The 15,290-nt window shown below is 48.4% G+C and overlaps 1 protein-coding gene across 1 annotated transcript; it reads left to right on the top strand.

The window, feature by feature from the left end:
* Positions 1–211: 211 nt before the first annotated feature.
* RAB5IF (RAB5 interacting factor) lies at positions 212–13,452 on the top strand. The gene is made up of 4 exons (XM_073309851.1): positions 212–417; positions 7,013–7,116; positions 9,811–9,940; positions 11,557–13,452. Exons 1-4 carry the CDS (start codon positions 280–282, stop codon positions 11,596–11,598), a joined length of 414 nt encoding a protein of 137 aa, XP_073165952.1. The 5' UTR covers positions 212–279; the 3' UTR covers positions 11,599–13,452.
* The last annotated feature ends 1,838 nt before the right edge of the window (positions 13,453–15,290 follow it).

Below are 15,290 nucleotides of genomic sequence, written 5' to 3' on the forward strand. Positions count from 1 at the left end.
GCCCCGCCCCATTCTGCAGCTCGTCTCTCAGGTCCCACCCTCCAGGGAATAGCAGCAACGCTTTTCAGAATGACCCCTCCCTCTTGCCGTAGGGAAGGAGACGGCCCCTCCCCATCGTGCGACAGGGGGCGGTCCGGCTTCAGCCCCGCCCCTCCCCTCCCCGGCAGGGATTGGTGTGATTGGCTGAGCCCAAAAGCCGGCCGTCACGTGCGCTGCTTCCCTTGCAGTGACCGCGGGGCCTGAGGGTGGCGGGGCGGCCTGTGCTGGGGCCTGGGGAAGATGAGCGGCGCCCGGCGGAAGGAAGAGCCGCCGCCGCCGTCGCACCCGCAGCAGCACCTGGTGGCCAACGGCGGCGGCGCGCTGCGCGGCTCGGTGTGGGGCAAGGCGCTGCGGAGCGACTCCGCCTGGGAGGACAAGGTGCGGCCGGGGCCCGCGCGGGGTGGCCCGGCCTGGCTGGGCGGGGAGAGAGGGGGCGGTGCTCGTCTCCCCACGGGCGCTGGGGGGGGCTGCCGCCGCCCGCTGGGGGTCGCCCTTGGGCGCTGGGCGGGTTGGGGGGGGGCTGCTGCCGCCGCCCGCTGGGGGTCGCCCGTGGGCGCTGGGCGGGTTGGGGGGGGGGCTGCCGCCGCCCGCTGGGGGTCGCCCGTGGGCGCTGGGCGGGTTGGGGGGGCTGCCGCCGCCCGCTGGGGGTCGCCTGTGGGCGCTGGGCGGGTTGGGGGGGGGCCTGCTGCCGCCGCCCGCTGGGGGTCGCCCGTGGGCGCTGGGCGGGTAGGGGGGGGCCTGCTGCCGCCGCCCGCTGGGGGTCGCCCGTGGGCGCTGGGCGGGTTGGGGGGGGGCCTGCTGCCGCCGCCCGCTGGGGGTCGCCCGTGGGCGCTGGGCGGGTTGGGGGGGCGCCTGCTGCCGCCGCCCGCTGGGGGTCGCCCGTGGGCGCTGGGCGGGTGGGGGGGGGCCTGCTGCCGCCGCCCGCTGGGGGTCGCCCGTGGGCGCTGGGCGGGTGGGGGGGGGCTGCTGCCGCCGCCCGCTGGGGGTCGCCCGTGGGCGCTGGGCGGGTGGGGGGGGGCTGCTGCCGCCGCCCGCTGGGGGTCGCCCGTGGGCGCTGGGCGGGTGGGGGGGGGGGCTGCTGCCGCCGCCCGCTGGGGGTCGCCCGTGGGCGCTGGGCGGGTGGGGGGGGGCCTGCTGCCGCCGCCCGCTGGGGGTCGCCCGTGGGCGCTGGGCGGGTGGGGGGGGGCTGCTGCCGCCGCCCGCTGGGGGTCGCCCGTGGGCGCTGGGCGGGTGGGGGGGGGGCTGCTGCCGCCGCCCGCTGGGGGTCGCCCGTGGGCGCTGGGCGGGTGGGGGGGGGGGGCTGCTGCCGCCGCCCGCTGGGTGTCGCCCGTGGGCGCTGGGCGGGTTGGGGGGGGGCCTGCTGCTGCCGCCGCCGCCCGCTGGGGGTCGCCCGTGGGCGCTGGGCGGGTTGGGGGGGGGCCTGCTGCCGCCGCCGCCCGCTGGGGGTCGCCCGTGGGCGCTGGGCGGGTTGGGGGGGGGCCTGCTGCCGCCGCCGCCCGCTGGGGGTCGCCCGTGGGCGCTGGGCGGGTTGGGGGGGGGGCCTGCTGCCGCCGCCCGCTGGGGGTCGCCCGTGGGCGCTGGGCGGGTTGGGGGGGGGGCCTGCTGCCGCCGCCCGCTGGGGGTCGCCCGTGGGCGCTGGGCGGGTTGGGGGGGGGGGGCCTGCTGCCGCCGCCCGCTGGGGGTCGCCCGTGGGCGCTGGGCGGGTTGGGGGGGGGGGCTGCTGCCGCCGCCCGCTGGGGGTCGCCCGTGGGCGCTGGGCGGGTTGGGGGGGGGCTGCTGCCGCCGCCCGCTGGGGGTCGCCCGTGGGCGCTGGGCGGGTTGAGGATACTTGTAGCCCCATGAGCTGGGGAAGCCTTTGTTTGTTTTTTTTTAATCTGGCATTTTTTTTGGCACATCCTCAGAAACTCTATTTTGAGTATTTTTCAGAAATCAGACTAGTCATTTCTTCCCGGTGAGACGAAGGCACAGAGACTTGAGGTGAAATTGCAGTGCTCTGTGTTGGAGACAGTCTATGTGCTGATTTTGTAACTTTTCTTTAATAATTAGAGCTATAAAACTTCCCATGGAAGCAGCTAAAGGCATTTTCCAACCGACCCTGCTCTTTAGGACACCATGAATTAATTTGTGCTCTTTTAGGCCGGGTCTATGCTTTGAGCTTATATTGGTATAACTACGTTGCTCAGAGGTGTGAAAAGTCCACAGCCCTGAATGATGCAGTTATACCAACCTAACCAGTGCTGTCGATGGGAGGGCTTTTGTCCACATAACTACCACCTCTCATGGAGGTGGATTAACTGTGTTGACAGGAGAAGCTCTGCCATTGGCATAGCAGCATCTTCACTTAAACACTACAGTGGCACAGCTGCACCATTTTAAGTGTAGACCTGTCCTTACCTGTATCAGTGAGCCATGTCTGATGAATGGTGTGAGCTGGGAGGAAGCTGAGATTTTAGAATGATCTAGAAGCAGGTAGAGGATGCTTACTGAATAGGGCACCTAACATCACACACATACAAGCAATCTCATGTTTTGCATGCATAAAAAGGGAAGGAAGGAAATTGTTAAAAGAAAATCTCTCCATACACGTCTGTTGTAATGAGATGTAGTTGTAGCCATATCAGTCCTATGATATTAGAGAGAGAGGGTGGGTGAGGTAAGATCTTTTATTGAACCAACTTCTGTTGGTAAGAGAGACAAGCATTTGAACCACACAGACATGAAGAAGAACTCTGTGAGGCTTGAAAGTTTGTCTCTCTCACCAACAGAAGTTGCAATAAATCTTTCAATAAAAGATATTACCTCTCCCACCATGTCTTTCACAACGAGAGGCATATGTGGGAACGTGTTAAGTATTGCATGGTGGTCTAGACTAGTTCTGAAGCATGCAATGTTAGTAAAAAAAAATGTCAGTGGCTAGTCTACACTGGCCCTTCTACTGGTGCTGATAATGCTACAGCAGTGCTAAAAGAACAGAGGGTGGATTTCAGAAAACTTCTACCATAGATGTAGCCTCTAGTGCAGGGGTGGGCAAACTTTTTGGCACAAGGGCCACATTGGGATTGCGCAGCTGTATGGAGGGCTGGGTAGGGAAGGCTGTGCCTCCCCAAACAGCCTGGCCCCTGCCCCCTATCCATCCCCTTCCACTTCCTGCCCCCCTCAGAACCCCTGACCCATCCACCCCCCCTGCTCCTTGACCCCTGACTGCCCTGTCCCAGAAACCCCTCCCCCAGCTGCCCCGGGACCCTACCCCCTCCCTAACCCCCCCTACTCCCTGTCCCCTGACTGCCATGACCCCTATCCCCGTCCCCGCCCCCGGGACGCCACCCCCTATCCAACTCCCCCTGTTCCCTGACTGCCCGCCCCCTGTCCCAGAACCTCTGCCCCATCCAACTACCTCTGGGGACCCCCTACCCCATATGCAACCCCGCTCCCCACCCCCTTACCATGCTGGAGCCAGCCACACCGCTGCACTGCTGGACAGGAGTGGCAGGCCAGAGTGCTGCCTGTGCAGCGGCATGATGTGGGGGGGGGGCAGCCAGGGGGGACGGCGGGGCGGCCAGGGGCTAGCCTCCACAGCAAGGGGCTCAGGGGCCGGGCAGAATGGTCCCGCGGGCCGTAGTTTGCCCACCTTTGCACTAGTGCTTGCGGTGGACTTGTCTTGGCTTAAAAATGCTTGCTGCAGTAGTGGAATATTGGCAAACCCTGCTAGTGGAGAGATGGCATGTACTAGGAAAAGTTGCTTTGTCAGTATAGCTTAAACCAGTTACCTGAACAGGGTGGTCTGTACAGGCAAAAGGGCTTCTTTGCTGGTAGGCCTGTGTCTACATTAGGATATAGCTATGTCAGTTGAAGTGGTGAAAAAGTTGCACTCCTGACTGGCATAGCTGTACTGGCAAATTTTTAAACTGTAGACCAGACCTAAGGCTAGGTGAGTTTCATTTGGTAATATATATCACCTCTACTACAGAAATAGACGGTTCCCCTGTAATTTTATGTAAAACAAGTCATTTAATCTTTCTCTGCATTAATTCCCTATCTGTAGTAAATGAGAGTAATACCTTCCTACCTCACAGGAGTGCTGTGAGAATGAACTTATTATCTGTGAGGTGCTCAGATACTATGGCGTTGATATAAGTAGATCTCCAGCTTCCTTTTGCTTCGCGCTCTGTCTGTACATCAGGCTAGTCTTACTGTCACCTTGTGAGTGTCCCAAGTGAATACAACTCCATATTCTCAGTGCAGTTACCCCTTTTATGTCAATCATTTGTTTAGACTACTGGTTTAAAAGGGTTATTTGCTCCTGTTGTTCAGATCTTAGCATGTAACTGGTTACAAATGTTCAGTGTGAGTTCTACAACTTACGTATTTATAGAGGACCAAAGTCTGCTCTGTTACACCAGTATAAATCCAGAGTAACTACACTGACCACAGTGGACTCTGGATTATACAAAGATAACTAAGGGCTTGTCTACGCTACCGCGTGGGGTCTATCTAAGATATGCAACTTCAGCTACGTGAATAGCGTAGCTGAAGTCGACGTACTTAGATCTACTTACCACAGTGTCTTCACTGCGGTAAGTTGACAGCTGACGCTCTCCCATCGACTCCACTTGCGCTCCTCATTCTAGTGGAGTACCGGAGTTGACAGGAGAGTGCTCCGCAGTCGATTTTAGATTGACCCCCGCTGGATCAATCGCTGCCTGCCAAACCGGCGGGTAGTGTAGACAAGCCCTAAGAGCAGGATTCAGCTCATTGACTCTGTTTTTAAATTTAAATCAGATTTCTACCTGCACAATCCAAAAATCAAAACGAGGAATAAACATTTGGATGTTTCCTTTGATTGTCTCTTGTAAGATGATGGTCATCCAGGTGGGCTATTTGGGGAGTAGCACAGCATAACTGGTGAGGCTGAGGGCAGGTCTACACTACCACTGCCGGTCAATCTAAGCTGCGCAATTTGTGTTATGTTAGTAGCGTGACTTAATTGACGCAGCTTAGATCTACTTACTGCAGGGTTCACACTACACTATGTCGAGGGGAGATGCTCTCCCGCCGATATTGCTTCCGCCTCTCATTGAGGTGGAATACAGAAATTGATGGGAGAGCGTTCTTTCATCAACTGAGCTTGTCTTCACTAGACCTGCTAAATTGATGCTGCCAGAGTGTCTGTCACGCTGTCATGGCTTAACTCTTCTGCAAATTTTTTCAATTATAAATGTCATGACTGCTCAATAATTGGTTGTGGTTTTCTTTCATTAAGCTTTAATTAAAACAACTCATTAAGGCCTGGATTCTGCAAAATGGATACATGTACCATAAATTGTTCTACTGAAGTCACTGGGACTACTTGCATGTGTAAATTAAGTTCATGCATATGTGTTTGCAGAGTCAGAGCTGTGATCTTCCAAATGGGAGCAGAGCATAAATAATGCAGGGCTGCCGCTGTAACTCCGAGAGCAGTTATTTTCTGTTTTTGTAAAGTTGTATTTGGAGATGACAGAAAACCTGTAAAACCATGTAATTTAGGCATGTTACCCATTCCTATTAAAATAAGCCTTTGTATCATTTTATATTAAAAATCAGTATTTTTTCCATTTGAATCAGATACTTTTTTTAGCAATTTAAAAAAAATAACAATACATTTGGAAGAATGTGGGCTGTGATTTTTAGCTAGAATTGTGACATTTTTGCATTTCTTGCTATAAACAAGCTGTGACTCGGAGCGCTTTGTGGTAACAGCGCAGTCAGCAGGGCAATGGCTTGAGTTTTCAGTGCTGTCCGTCATCGTGCACATAAAAGGCCTTCTCTGAGGTGCCACTGCCAACATGGCAAAGGAATCATTAGCGCTCCTGAGGATGCTGCCACGGTTGAGTCACCTGAGCATCTTTCTTCTGTGTGCAAATGTTTTTTTAAAAAAAAAAAAATACTCTGAACATGATAGAAGGTGAATTGATTATGAAGATTGCATCATTCGAATAAGAAATATTGAGCTTTTTGGAAAAATTGACTTCAGTATAATATCAGTGCATGGAGAGAGGATGTTACTGCATTATTTCACCTGACTGGCTTCAAACAAGTTGAGATGCTGGGAAGTGTGGAAAACCAAACGACCTTTTACAACCCCATAGGACAGAATTTGGCCTACAGAATTTTTATTAAGTTATGGTAGTGCATCCTGTCTTTAGTGAAGTTGCAAAGGTGTATTTGAGAGCAGAATTGAATTTTGATTTGAAGCATGTGGCAGAATAGGATACAAGCATTCATAGCTTCATAAAGTCTACAAGGAGAACAGGAATAGAAAGTTACACATTACTGTCACTCAGCTATGACTCTGAATACAGACATGGGATGCAGTTTTCGTACCAGTAGGTGCCATTTTTAGTCTCTTTGGAATAGAATTGAATTTTAAACAATGCTTTTTTCATAACTGATTCCCCCCCCCCTTTTTTTTAACAGTCCCGTGGAGACTCAAAATCAAAATCTTTCCTTGCTGATGATGGTTTTTTTATCTCCATGATTCATACACACCTGTTTGTCATTTGTGGTTGCTTGAGAGTGCTGATTTGCTGGCAACAGTTGTTTGTGGGTGATGGGGAAAGAATTCAAGAATGATGTAGGCTTTTACAAGTGGTAAAGAATATAAATAGCTGAAAAGTTGGAGCTATGAACATTTTTAGTATCTAATTCTAAAACAAATGGACTAAATATCTGTTCTCTGTGTGTCCCACTAGTGGGAGAACTGTAAACTGAAGCCAGAACTTAGAAAAGGGGGTGGGGGGGATCCATCTATTGCCATTAGATACTTTCAGATACTTTATAGTTTCTTAAAATATTTTTTCTTTTGAAAAGCAATCTGTGTTCAGTGCCTTGATTTTTTCCAAGTTAGTTGCATGAGGGGTTCTTATAAATGTTTTATCTAAACTAGATATTATATGTGAGATATCAAACTTTGCTGTTTTTTCTCTCTCTTCAGGATGAGTTTTTAGACGTGATCTACTGGTTCCGACAGATCATTGCAGTTATTTTGGGAGTCATCTGGGGCGTAGTTCCGCTGAAGGGATTTGTGGGAATAGCAATGTAAGGTTTCTTTCCTCTTATCTGACATGTATTTATTTATTTTTTTTCAGATGTGGAGGTCACAATAACTCTAGGCCATTTTAAAACAGCAAAGCAATGGGGTGCTGGAAATGCATTAAAGTCTGACATTTCCTTTAAATACTGTTTCATAGTCCAAAGGATAAATCATGTGACCTCATGAGCCAATTGGTACCTGTAACTCTTTCCCTCCATCCCCCATTCTGAATAGTTCTTTTTTTGCTTTAAAAACCTCTTGGAATTACTGGAAAAATGTCCAACTTCTGTCTTTTAGAGCAGTGATTCTGAATATTTTCCATACCATGATGACTTTTCCCCATACTGGGACCCCCTGTCCCGTGTAACTGGGATCCGTATGGGAAAGGCAGGGTGGTTATGACCCCGATAATTGTTTGCAGCATCCAGTTGAGTACCCTTGTTGTACAGTGTGTTCTGTACAATCCCACGAAGGGTGTTTATTCCTTTTGAAATCAAAAAAGTGTCTCCAAAACAGTAGAAAATGTAAATTGTAACAAGCAAAACATCATTCTTGGGGGTCTTCTGCTGTTCTCTCATGAGAGATACTATTTTACCAAAACGTGTACCTTTAATATCATTGTAAGGGGAAGGGGCATCGAAAATTAACTTTTTTTAAAAAGAAAAATTATATCCATGCATATATATAGTAAAACCTGTAATCTGGCTAGATGTATGGGATCCTTGTTCCCTTTTTAGCAAAGATATCACAGTGTTATAGTGAGCACACTAATTAATTAAAATGTTATAACAGGGTTTGGAAAATTTACCAGCCACCTATGAGTTAAAGGACAAAGCCTGCTAGACAGAAGTAAATGCAGAAGATGGGAGGGGCACCAGGGGCGGTGCTCTAGGTGTTGAAGCAGGGTAGTACTAGGATTTTATATGGGGTGCTGTCCCTCAGTTCTGATGGGGGACTCTGTATTTCTATCTGCCTGTGACTAGTTGATGTCTTGAAAACTTAGCTTTACTCCCCTCTAGGTGCTGGAAGGGAAGTTTTCTGTCTCCTCCCCTCTCTCAGCACATCTTAGGTGCTGCAAGAAGGCAAGGGGGAGAGAAGGTAGTCTCTGGTTCTCTACACTTTCAGACTGTTTTTGACCATGGGGCAGGGCGTGGGTGGGTCGGTCTTCTCCAGTTCCTGCTTCTGCTGGTGCTCGTATTTTTCCCAGCAGCAGCAGTGTGACATTGATACAATTTTGGAGAGTTGCATTGTTGCTCACATGGTTCATAACAGTAGCACTGAACCTGACTAGTCTTGTTAATACCATTGTGAAACCGCATGGGAAAGCTCTGAGCAGCAGAGACATTGAGGCTGTTTGCAGACTCGGGAAGAAAATGCTACATTGTTTTGCATCTTGAAGATCATCTTCACAACTCTTAGGGCTAGAAACACTTTGTTTTACTGGAAATTTACTTAAATTCTGCAGAAATTGAGGGGTAAGAGCCCCAGGGAAAGCTTTATATTAACCACTGAAGAACTGTTTTTTCAGTCCCTGTTATAAATAGTTAAAACTAAACTACAGTTACAATAGATGAGAAATACACTGTTCTTGCTTCTGTTCACTTACTATTTTAGTGTGTCTTCCATCTGTTTGTGTAAATGAGTTCGTGTGGAAGGTTATAAAAGTAACTGAAGCTGATATTTGGTGAACAGTGGAGTCTTCCACACTGGGGAGCTTGTGTTTAACAGTTTCTTAATGTGCCAGAAACATTTAATGCAACTACGATTATTGTAGGTTCTCTGGCAAATGTTGTGCATGTTCTCTTTTAAGAGCAACATGGAAGGCAAGAGTCCTGAGTGTATCTGGCACAGAGCTCCAGTCTTTTTCCACCCTTATCCTTTCATCCCACACAACTTTTCTTGCAAGAAGTGCACTGTTTGAAGGCAAGTTTTCACTTCCCAGGTTATCCCAATCCTGAGTCTCTTGAGGCCAGATTTAACTCTGCACTGGAGCTTATGTGATCTCTGGGACAGGCTGATGGTTGCCCGAAGTTACACCCTAGCTGTGGTGGCCCTTAGCGCTTGCCAGAAGCACAGAATGTGCCCAGGCCACATCAGATCCCCCCTCTGGCCTGTCCATGCCTGTCTCCGTGCTGTACCTGGCTGTAGTGACCCCCTTCACACTAGCTTAGGAGGCAATAAAGTGCGGTTCCAGGAAAACAGCAGGTTGGGCCCTGGGTGTTTTAGGGTGAGATGAGTTCTGTTAGGCTTGGGTTTACTTTACTAAACTCAACTGGTGCTAAGACAGAGAGGCTGATAGTGTATTTAAGTCCTTGGGTTTTAGCTTTTATGCTGGTGATCTCCTGAGCATTTAAGAACCAATCCCTGCCTCTAGGGCCACAAATCTGTGCTCTACTGTCAGTGTGTGATGGTGGTAATCTTAGGTTTGGATAAGAACTTGTTCCCTGCTACAACTATATGAAGCCAGACTGTACATGTACTTGTAGATCCAGCACTTGACAGGCTGGGGAAAAAGTGGGTAGAGTTAACATTCCCTGCACTGGAGAGAGTCCGCTCTTGTATGCTTTCTTTCCAGAAGGCGGAAGAATTTGAACTGAAGCCTCTAGCAAGCTGGGGACAGGAGGAGAACATCCTACTCCTTGGCTGTAATGTTGATTAGATCATTAGACGGTTTTATCCTGTAATATCTTTGTCCCCAGATTCTGCCTGATCAACGCTGGCGTCCTATACCTCTATTTTAGTAGCTTTCAGCAGATAGACGAGGAGGAGTATGGAGGCACATGGGAGTTAACGAAAGAAGGATTCATGACATCGTTTGCACTGTTTTTGGTAATTCCCTCCCTTCCTCCCCGCTTCCTTTCCAATTGTTCCAGTTACTGCCTGTGGAGTAGTAGTGATGAGATGAGATGTGAGTGAGTAGGAACGCACCATGGAATCCTAGGTAAGGGAGGGATAAGGGGCAGAAACTTCACAGCAAGGGGAAAGGCTGCACGTTAGCAGTTGTAAGGTCAGTTTATTCTGAGTGTTCCCCCTCTCCAGCATACAGGTGACACAAAGCTAGGGGAGGTTGCCAACACTTTGGAGGATAGAGTTAAAATTCAGAGGGATCTTGATAAATTGTAAAACTGGACTGTAGACGACAAAATGAATCCAACAAAGAAATGTAAGGTGTTACGCTTAAGGAAGAAAAACCCAATGCACAAATACAGAAGGATAACTGGCTTGGCGGCAGCACAGCTGAGAAGGATCTGGGGATTGTGGTGGATCACAACCTCAACACGAGTCAGCAATGTGATGCTGTTGCAAAAGAAGCAAATGCAATTTTAGGTTGCAAGTCACAGGAGGTGATAATACTGCTCTACTCAGTGCTGGTTAGGCCTCGGCTGGAGTACAGTGTCCAGTTTTGGTCACCAGTGTATAGAAAGAATGTAGAGAAACTGGAAAGGATCCAGAGGTGAGCAGCAAAGATCAAAGGGATGGAATGCCAGCTATAGGGATGGAATGCCAGCCATATGAGCAAAGGCTGTAGGAACTAGGTATCTTTAGTATGGAAAAGGCTGCCATAAAAAAGATGGAGAAAAGTTGTTCTTGCCACAGAGGGCAGGACAAGAGGCAATGGGTTCAAACCACAGCAGATTTAGATTAAATCTCAAGAAACATTTCCTAACTGTAAGAACAGTAGGACAATGGAACAGACTATCTGGGGAGGTTGTGGAAGCTCTTCCATTGGAGGTTTTCAAAAGGAGGCTGGGTAGCCATCTGTCTTGGATGGTGTAGACACAACAAATCCTGCATCTTGGCAGGGGGGTTGACTTGACCCTTCTAACCCTGTGGTTCTATGATGATGGCAGTGCAACTATTTTTAAAATCTGCTCCCCATTTCCATCAGGGTGTAATCTAGAGCATTGGCATGTGTTATATTGAATTCACTGCTCTTATCTTTCAGGGTCTTTGCTATGACTTGGTAATACTGCACTTTTAAAATTTTTCTTCTGTGCACCTCTTCCCCCCCCCCCCCCCCCCGCCCCTGAAAAAAAAAGTACCTGTGATCCCATTTGCGGCTGTTTTGAAGCTGCATAGATTCTTTGGTGGCACTTCAGTCTGGGGCAAGCCAATCAGATGGCAGACTGCACTTGTCTGTGGTATGTGACATTCCTTATAGCTGTCTGCAGTGGCCCCAAAGTTGAAATTGAGTTTCCTGTCAAGTAAAGTGGCCTCTTGTTGAGAACAGTGAGGGATTTTTGATGGTAAAAATGACTCGCCCCATGAAGTTGCAGCTTGGATTCTGTTTGTGGTTGTGCCTTTAGCACCACTCACAGTACTGGCAGGGCTCATGGAAAAATTCATCCTTTTTTGTGATAAGAGGGAGGGCAGTAAATGTTTGAAACTTTTCCACAGGGGCTTGATTAACCTTCACTTTCTCTCCTTGTTTGTCCCCTCTTCAGGTTGTTTGGATAATCTTTTACACTGCCATCCACTACGACTGACAGCCTGCAGCCCTTGCCTCCCATTCCGGTCTTCAATAAATCCAGGAACATTTTAATAAATCAGAGCCTGTAATGGACTGGTGGGAGATGAAAATCAGCCACCTTTTTGTACCAGTGGTCCGAGGAGCCTGGAACAGCCCCAGCTCCCCTAACAGAGAAGCCAGTCTGTCTTGATTTTATACAAGTGTTGCTTATTGGAACTTTTTAAAAAGCCATCACAATTTTTGAAAGCCGTTCAAGACTATTCAACTTTTGAACTTTTTCCATGACTTTATTCAATAACTGTAACAACCTCCTGTGTGCTAAAGGGTGAATCTATTAATTTAATTTGTGTAAGTTACCTCACCCTCTGGATGAAATCTGTCATTAAATTGTGACTTGTCTTCCATTGTTGTCCTTCAGACATAGTTTTAAAACAGCAGTCACTAAGTTACTTTCAGTGGAGAACACTGCAGCATTCAAGTAGTACATGGAGTTCAATGATTGCCCTTGGCTTCTTTGAAGATAATTAAAGATGTGATTTATTTGAGTAAAATGACTATTGTTACCATATTTTTTAAATTAAGAATCATTTGTTCACCAGAATTTTCAAATGCTCTTGGCTAAAAACATGGATTTTTTAAATAATTTTGCTGGGGAGAGTTAGTCATCTGCTTTGGGAATGTTTAACTTGTAAACAGTGTTCATCATGTTTAGGACCTTCATCATGTTTCTGCTAGCCCAGAGGGCTACTAACTCCGTTCCCGGAGCCTACCTCAGAGTTCAGTAGTCTAGACGGACAAAATAATTCCAGAGGCATACTTTTAAATGTCTGAGTTTAACTGCTTAAAATCTTAATTTTTTTCTGTGGTGTATATATAAGTTAACGGGGTTCAAATTCTGTTTATTGACAAATGCAGGAGACTAAAAATAAGTACAATTGAGGCAGCTAATGTCATAGATGCAGAATTATGAACTCTTTTAAAAGAGGCATTTTCCCAGGAGCAGATGGCCTCCAGATTTCAGTGTTGATCTCTTCATGATACTGAGCAAAGCACCATCTAAACCAGATATTGCTGAGCTATCCCGTCAGTTTAGAGCTACTCCTGAGTGTTGCCATAGAGGTAAGCTGGGGGCTGTTTACTTCTCTAAAATGCTTAAGTATATATCTTTTCACAACTTGTATTGACAGCAGTAACATGCACAGTGCTGCCTACGCAGTTATCTCCAGGAAGCAGTGCCACCATGTGGTTTGGTTGTAGAATCATCCCTGCTGTTCTAACCTATAGTTCACATAAACTTGGGGAAGGTTTGTACCAAGATTGCCTTATGATGAGAACTTGACCTACTTTTAATATTCTCTTGTTGAAATCCTACATTGTTTCCTTGTCCCTCTCTTCTGAAAGCTCAAGAGCCCAGAATTCTTATGTTTGCATATAAAGTTAGGCACCTAAATAACAGTTTTCAGTGCGGAAAGTAGGAAAGTTTCCCATGCATTTCCCCCAAAACTTTAATAGGGAGGATATCTACTTTGGGAAGGGAGAGATGGTTAACTACTAGGTCCCTGCGAGCTGTGGAAAAAGAGGAGCTGAGGCTTGCTGCTATTGCAGTCTGAGTTGCCAGCTTAAAAAGTGAATGATCTCATGCAGACTCCTAAACATGCTGCTCTCTTGTGTGTGTAAGATTTAAACCCTGCTATGATTTTCTCCTCCTCAGCTGTAAGCATTAATTTCCTTTGAGAAATGACCTGTCCACTAGTTTTAAGTTATTCTTTGCTATCATCAGTTTGTGCGTTTCCTTAATTATCCCCACCCATCAATAAAATAAACCATTGTATACTTGAAAGCAATCTATTAAATAATGTCACCTGACTAACCAGTTGTGTGGCTTCTATCCTCTGTCTTCTGAGTATTACAGAATGTTGGGAGCATGGGGCTTTTTTAATACCCTGTTTTGTGACCACTAATCTTGATCTGGAGCCCACGGTGTATAATTTGTCTCTTGGATCTGTGTCTCAGATCTGTGTCGACATATACCCTCCAGAGGGGCAAGGCAGCCGCTGGGATTTAAAAGCTCATCTTCACTGGTAATGAAACGAGAACTGACCACTTCCCTCACTGCAAGCCTTGCATCCCTGTAGCATACCGGTTCTTGTGCTGTGGTTGGCAAGCTCTGGTGGCGCTTTGGAGCTGGGCACAGAAGCGCTGTGGGAGCCCTGCAGGCTGGGTTCTCTGTAAGTTTGCCCCAGGTTTGTGCATTTTCTTTGTGACTCGGTGCATTGCTGTAAAACTTGCGAAGTGTAAATTGGTGCATAGCTATTGTTGACCCATGAACTGTCCCTTTTTATCATCCTGAGTGGAGAAGATAGGAGCTGGAGAGAATGACTCTGCCCATCTCCTTACCTTGCTGTTGGACTGAGTGAGATCTGAAGTACTTCATCTGGCCCCCATCACTTTGGTACCAGAGCACCTCCCAGTCTCTAGTGTATGTATCCTCACAACACCCCAATGAGGTAGAGCCATGCTATTACCCTTACATGGCAACTGACTTTGGAACACTCAAGAACTGGCCAGTGAATGCTCATGGTAAAAGTGAGGTAAACATAGGAAGGGATTTTTATGAAGTCTTCTGGTTTGACTTTTCAAAGTGAAATAGATACAGAAACATGATGTGCAAAAATACAACCATGATTGAGACAGATACAGTCCCGTGTGTTCAAACCCCAGTGGACTGAAATGTATTGATAGGGTTATTCCTTTCAAGAAGGGGAGATGCTTGGGGACAGTATCTGCAATCTGTCTTGATGCAGTGCTCTCCAATGGTTAGAGCTAGAAGGCAGACCTGCTAGGTCCTATTGCCAACTCTTGATTATTAAAAGCTCATTTTTGGTGCAGTTCAGGGTGTAAGGATGGAGAAGCCTTCCCCAAGAAGCTTACCACCCAAAAGTTGAAAGATGGATAAGAATGCCCTGAGTGACCCAGAGGATGGTGTGGAGGGAGATGGAAGTGGGGTATGTCTTGAGAATTCAGGAGAGATTTAAAGGAAGAAGTGTGGTGGCCCGGAGCACAGGGCAAGGTGGGTCAGTCTGGGCATAGGGGACAGCCTGGAAAAGATCATGAATCTCAGAGTGGGAGAAGGAAAAGGAGGAGCTCGGTGATGGGCAGTAGTAGTGAAAAGAGAGCATATGTTGGTCAGTGAAACAATATGAAAGCTGGGCAGCACTGTGCAGTGTCTTAGAGGTCAGGGATGTTATCGCTGATTTAGTAGGTGATGAGGAGGCAGTGGAGGAGAGCAGCACGGTCTGAGTAGCCAGCAATGAAGCGGATTTCAGCTGCTGCAGTTGGATGGAGGAGGAGGAGGCGGAGGCGTATCCTAGTCTAGGTAGTAAATAACTCAGGTGACTGCTCATTTAAGGATGAGTGAGGCAGAGATGTGTTAGCGAGATGTTGTTGTGGAGAGGTTTGACAACAGCCTGGATCTGTGCACAGAGAGGATTTAAAAATAACCGCGTGAATGTGAGCCTGGCGAGCAAGGAGGTTGGTGGATTGACAATTGTAGCCAGACAGCCAGCCCCCCCCCTCTCAGACCAGCATTGCTGGAAACACAGGAGGAAGCCGGAACAGGGCACTTAACATATATTCCAGCACAGCCTTTGAAGCTGTGAAAGCACAGGTGTGCTGCTACAATGTGCCTCTGGGAACAGATACGACGAT

The sequence above is a fragment of the Lepidochelys kempii genome, chromosome 13 (assembly GCF_965140265.1).
Source record: "Lepidochelys kempii isolate rLepKem1 chromosome 13, rLepKem1.hap2, whole genome shotgun sequence".
Classification (NCBI taxonomy): domain Eukaryota; kingdom Metazoa; phylum Chordata; order Testudines; family Cheloniidae; genus Lepidochelys; species Lepidochelys kempii.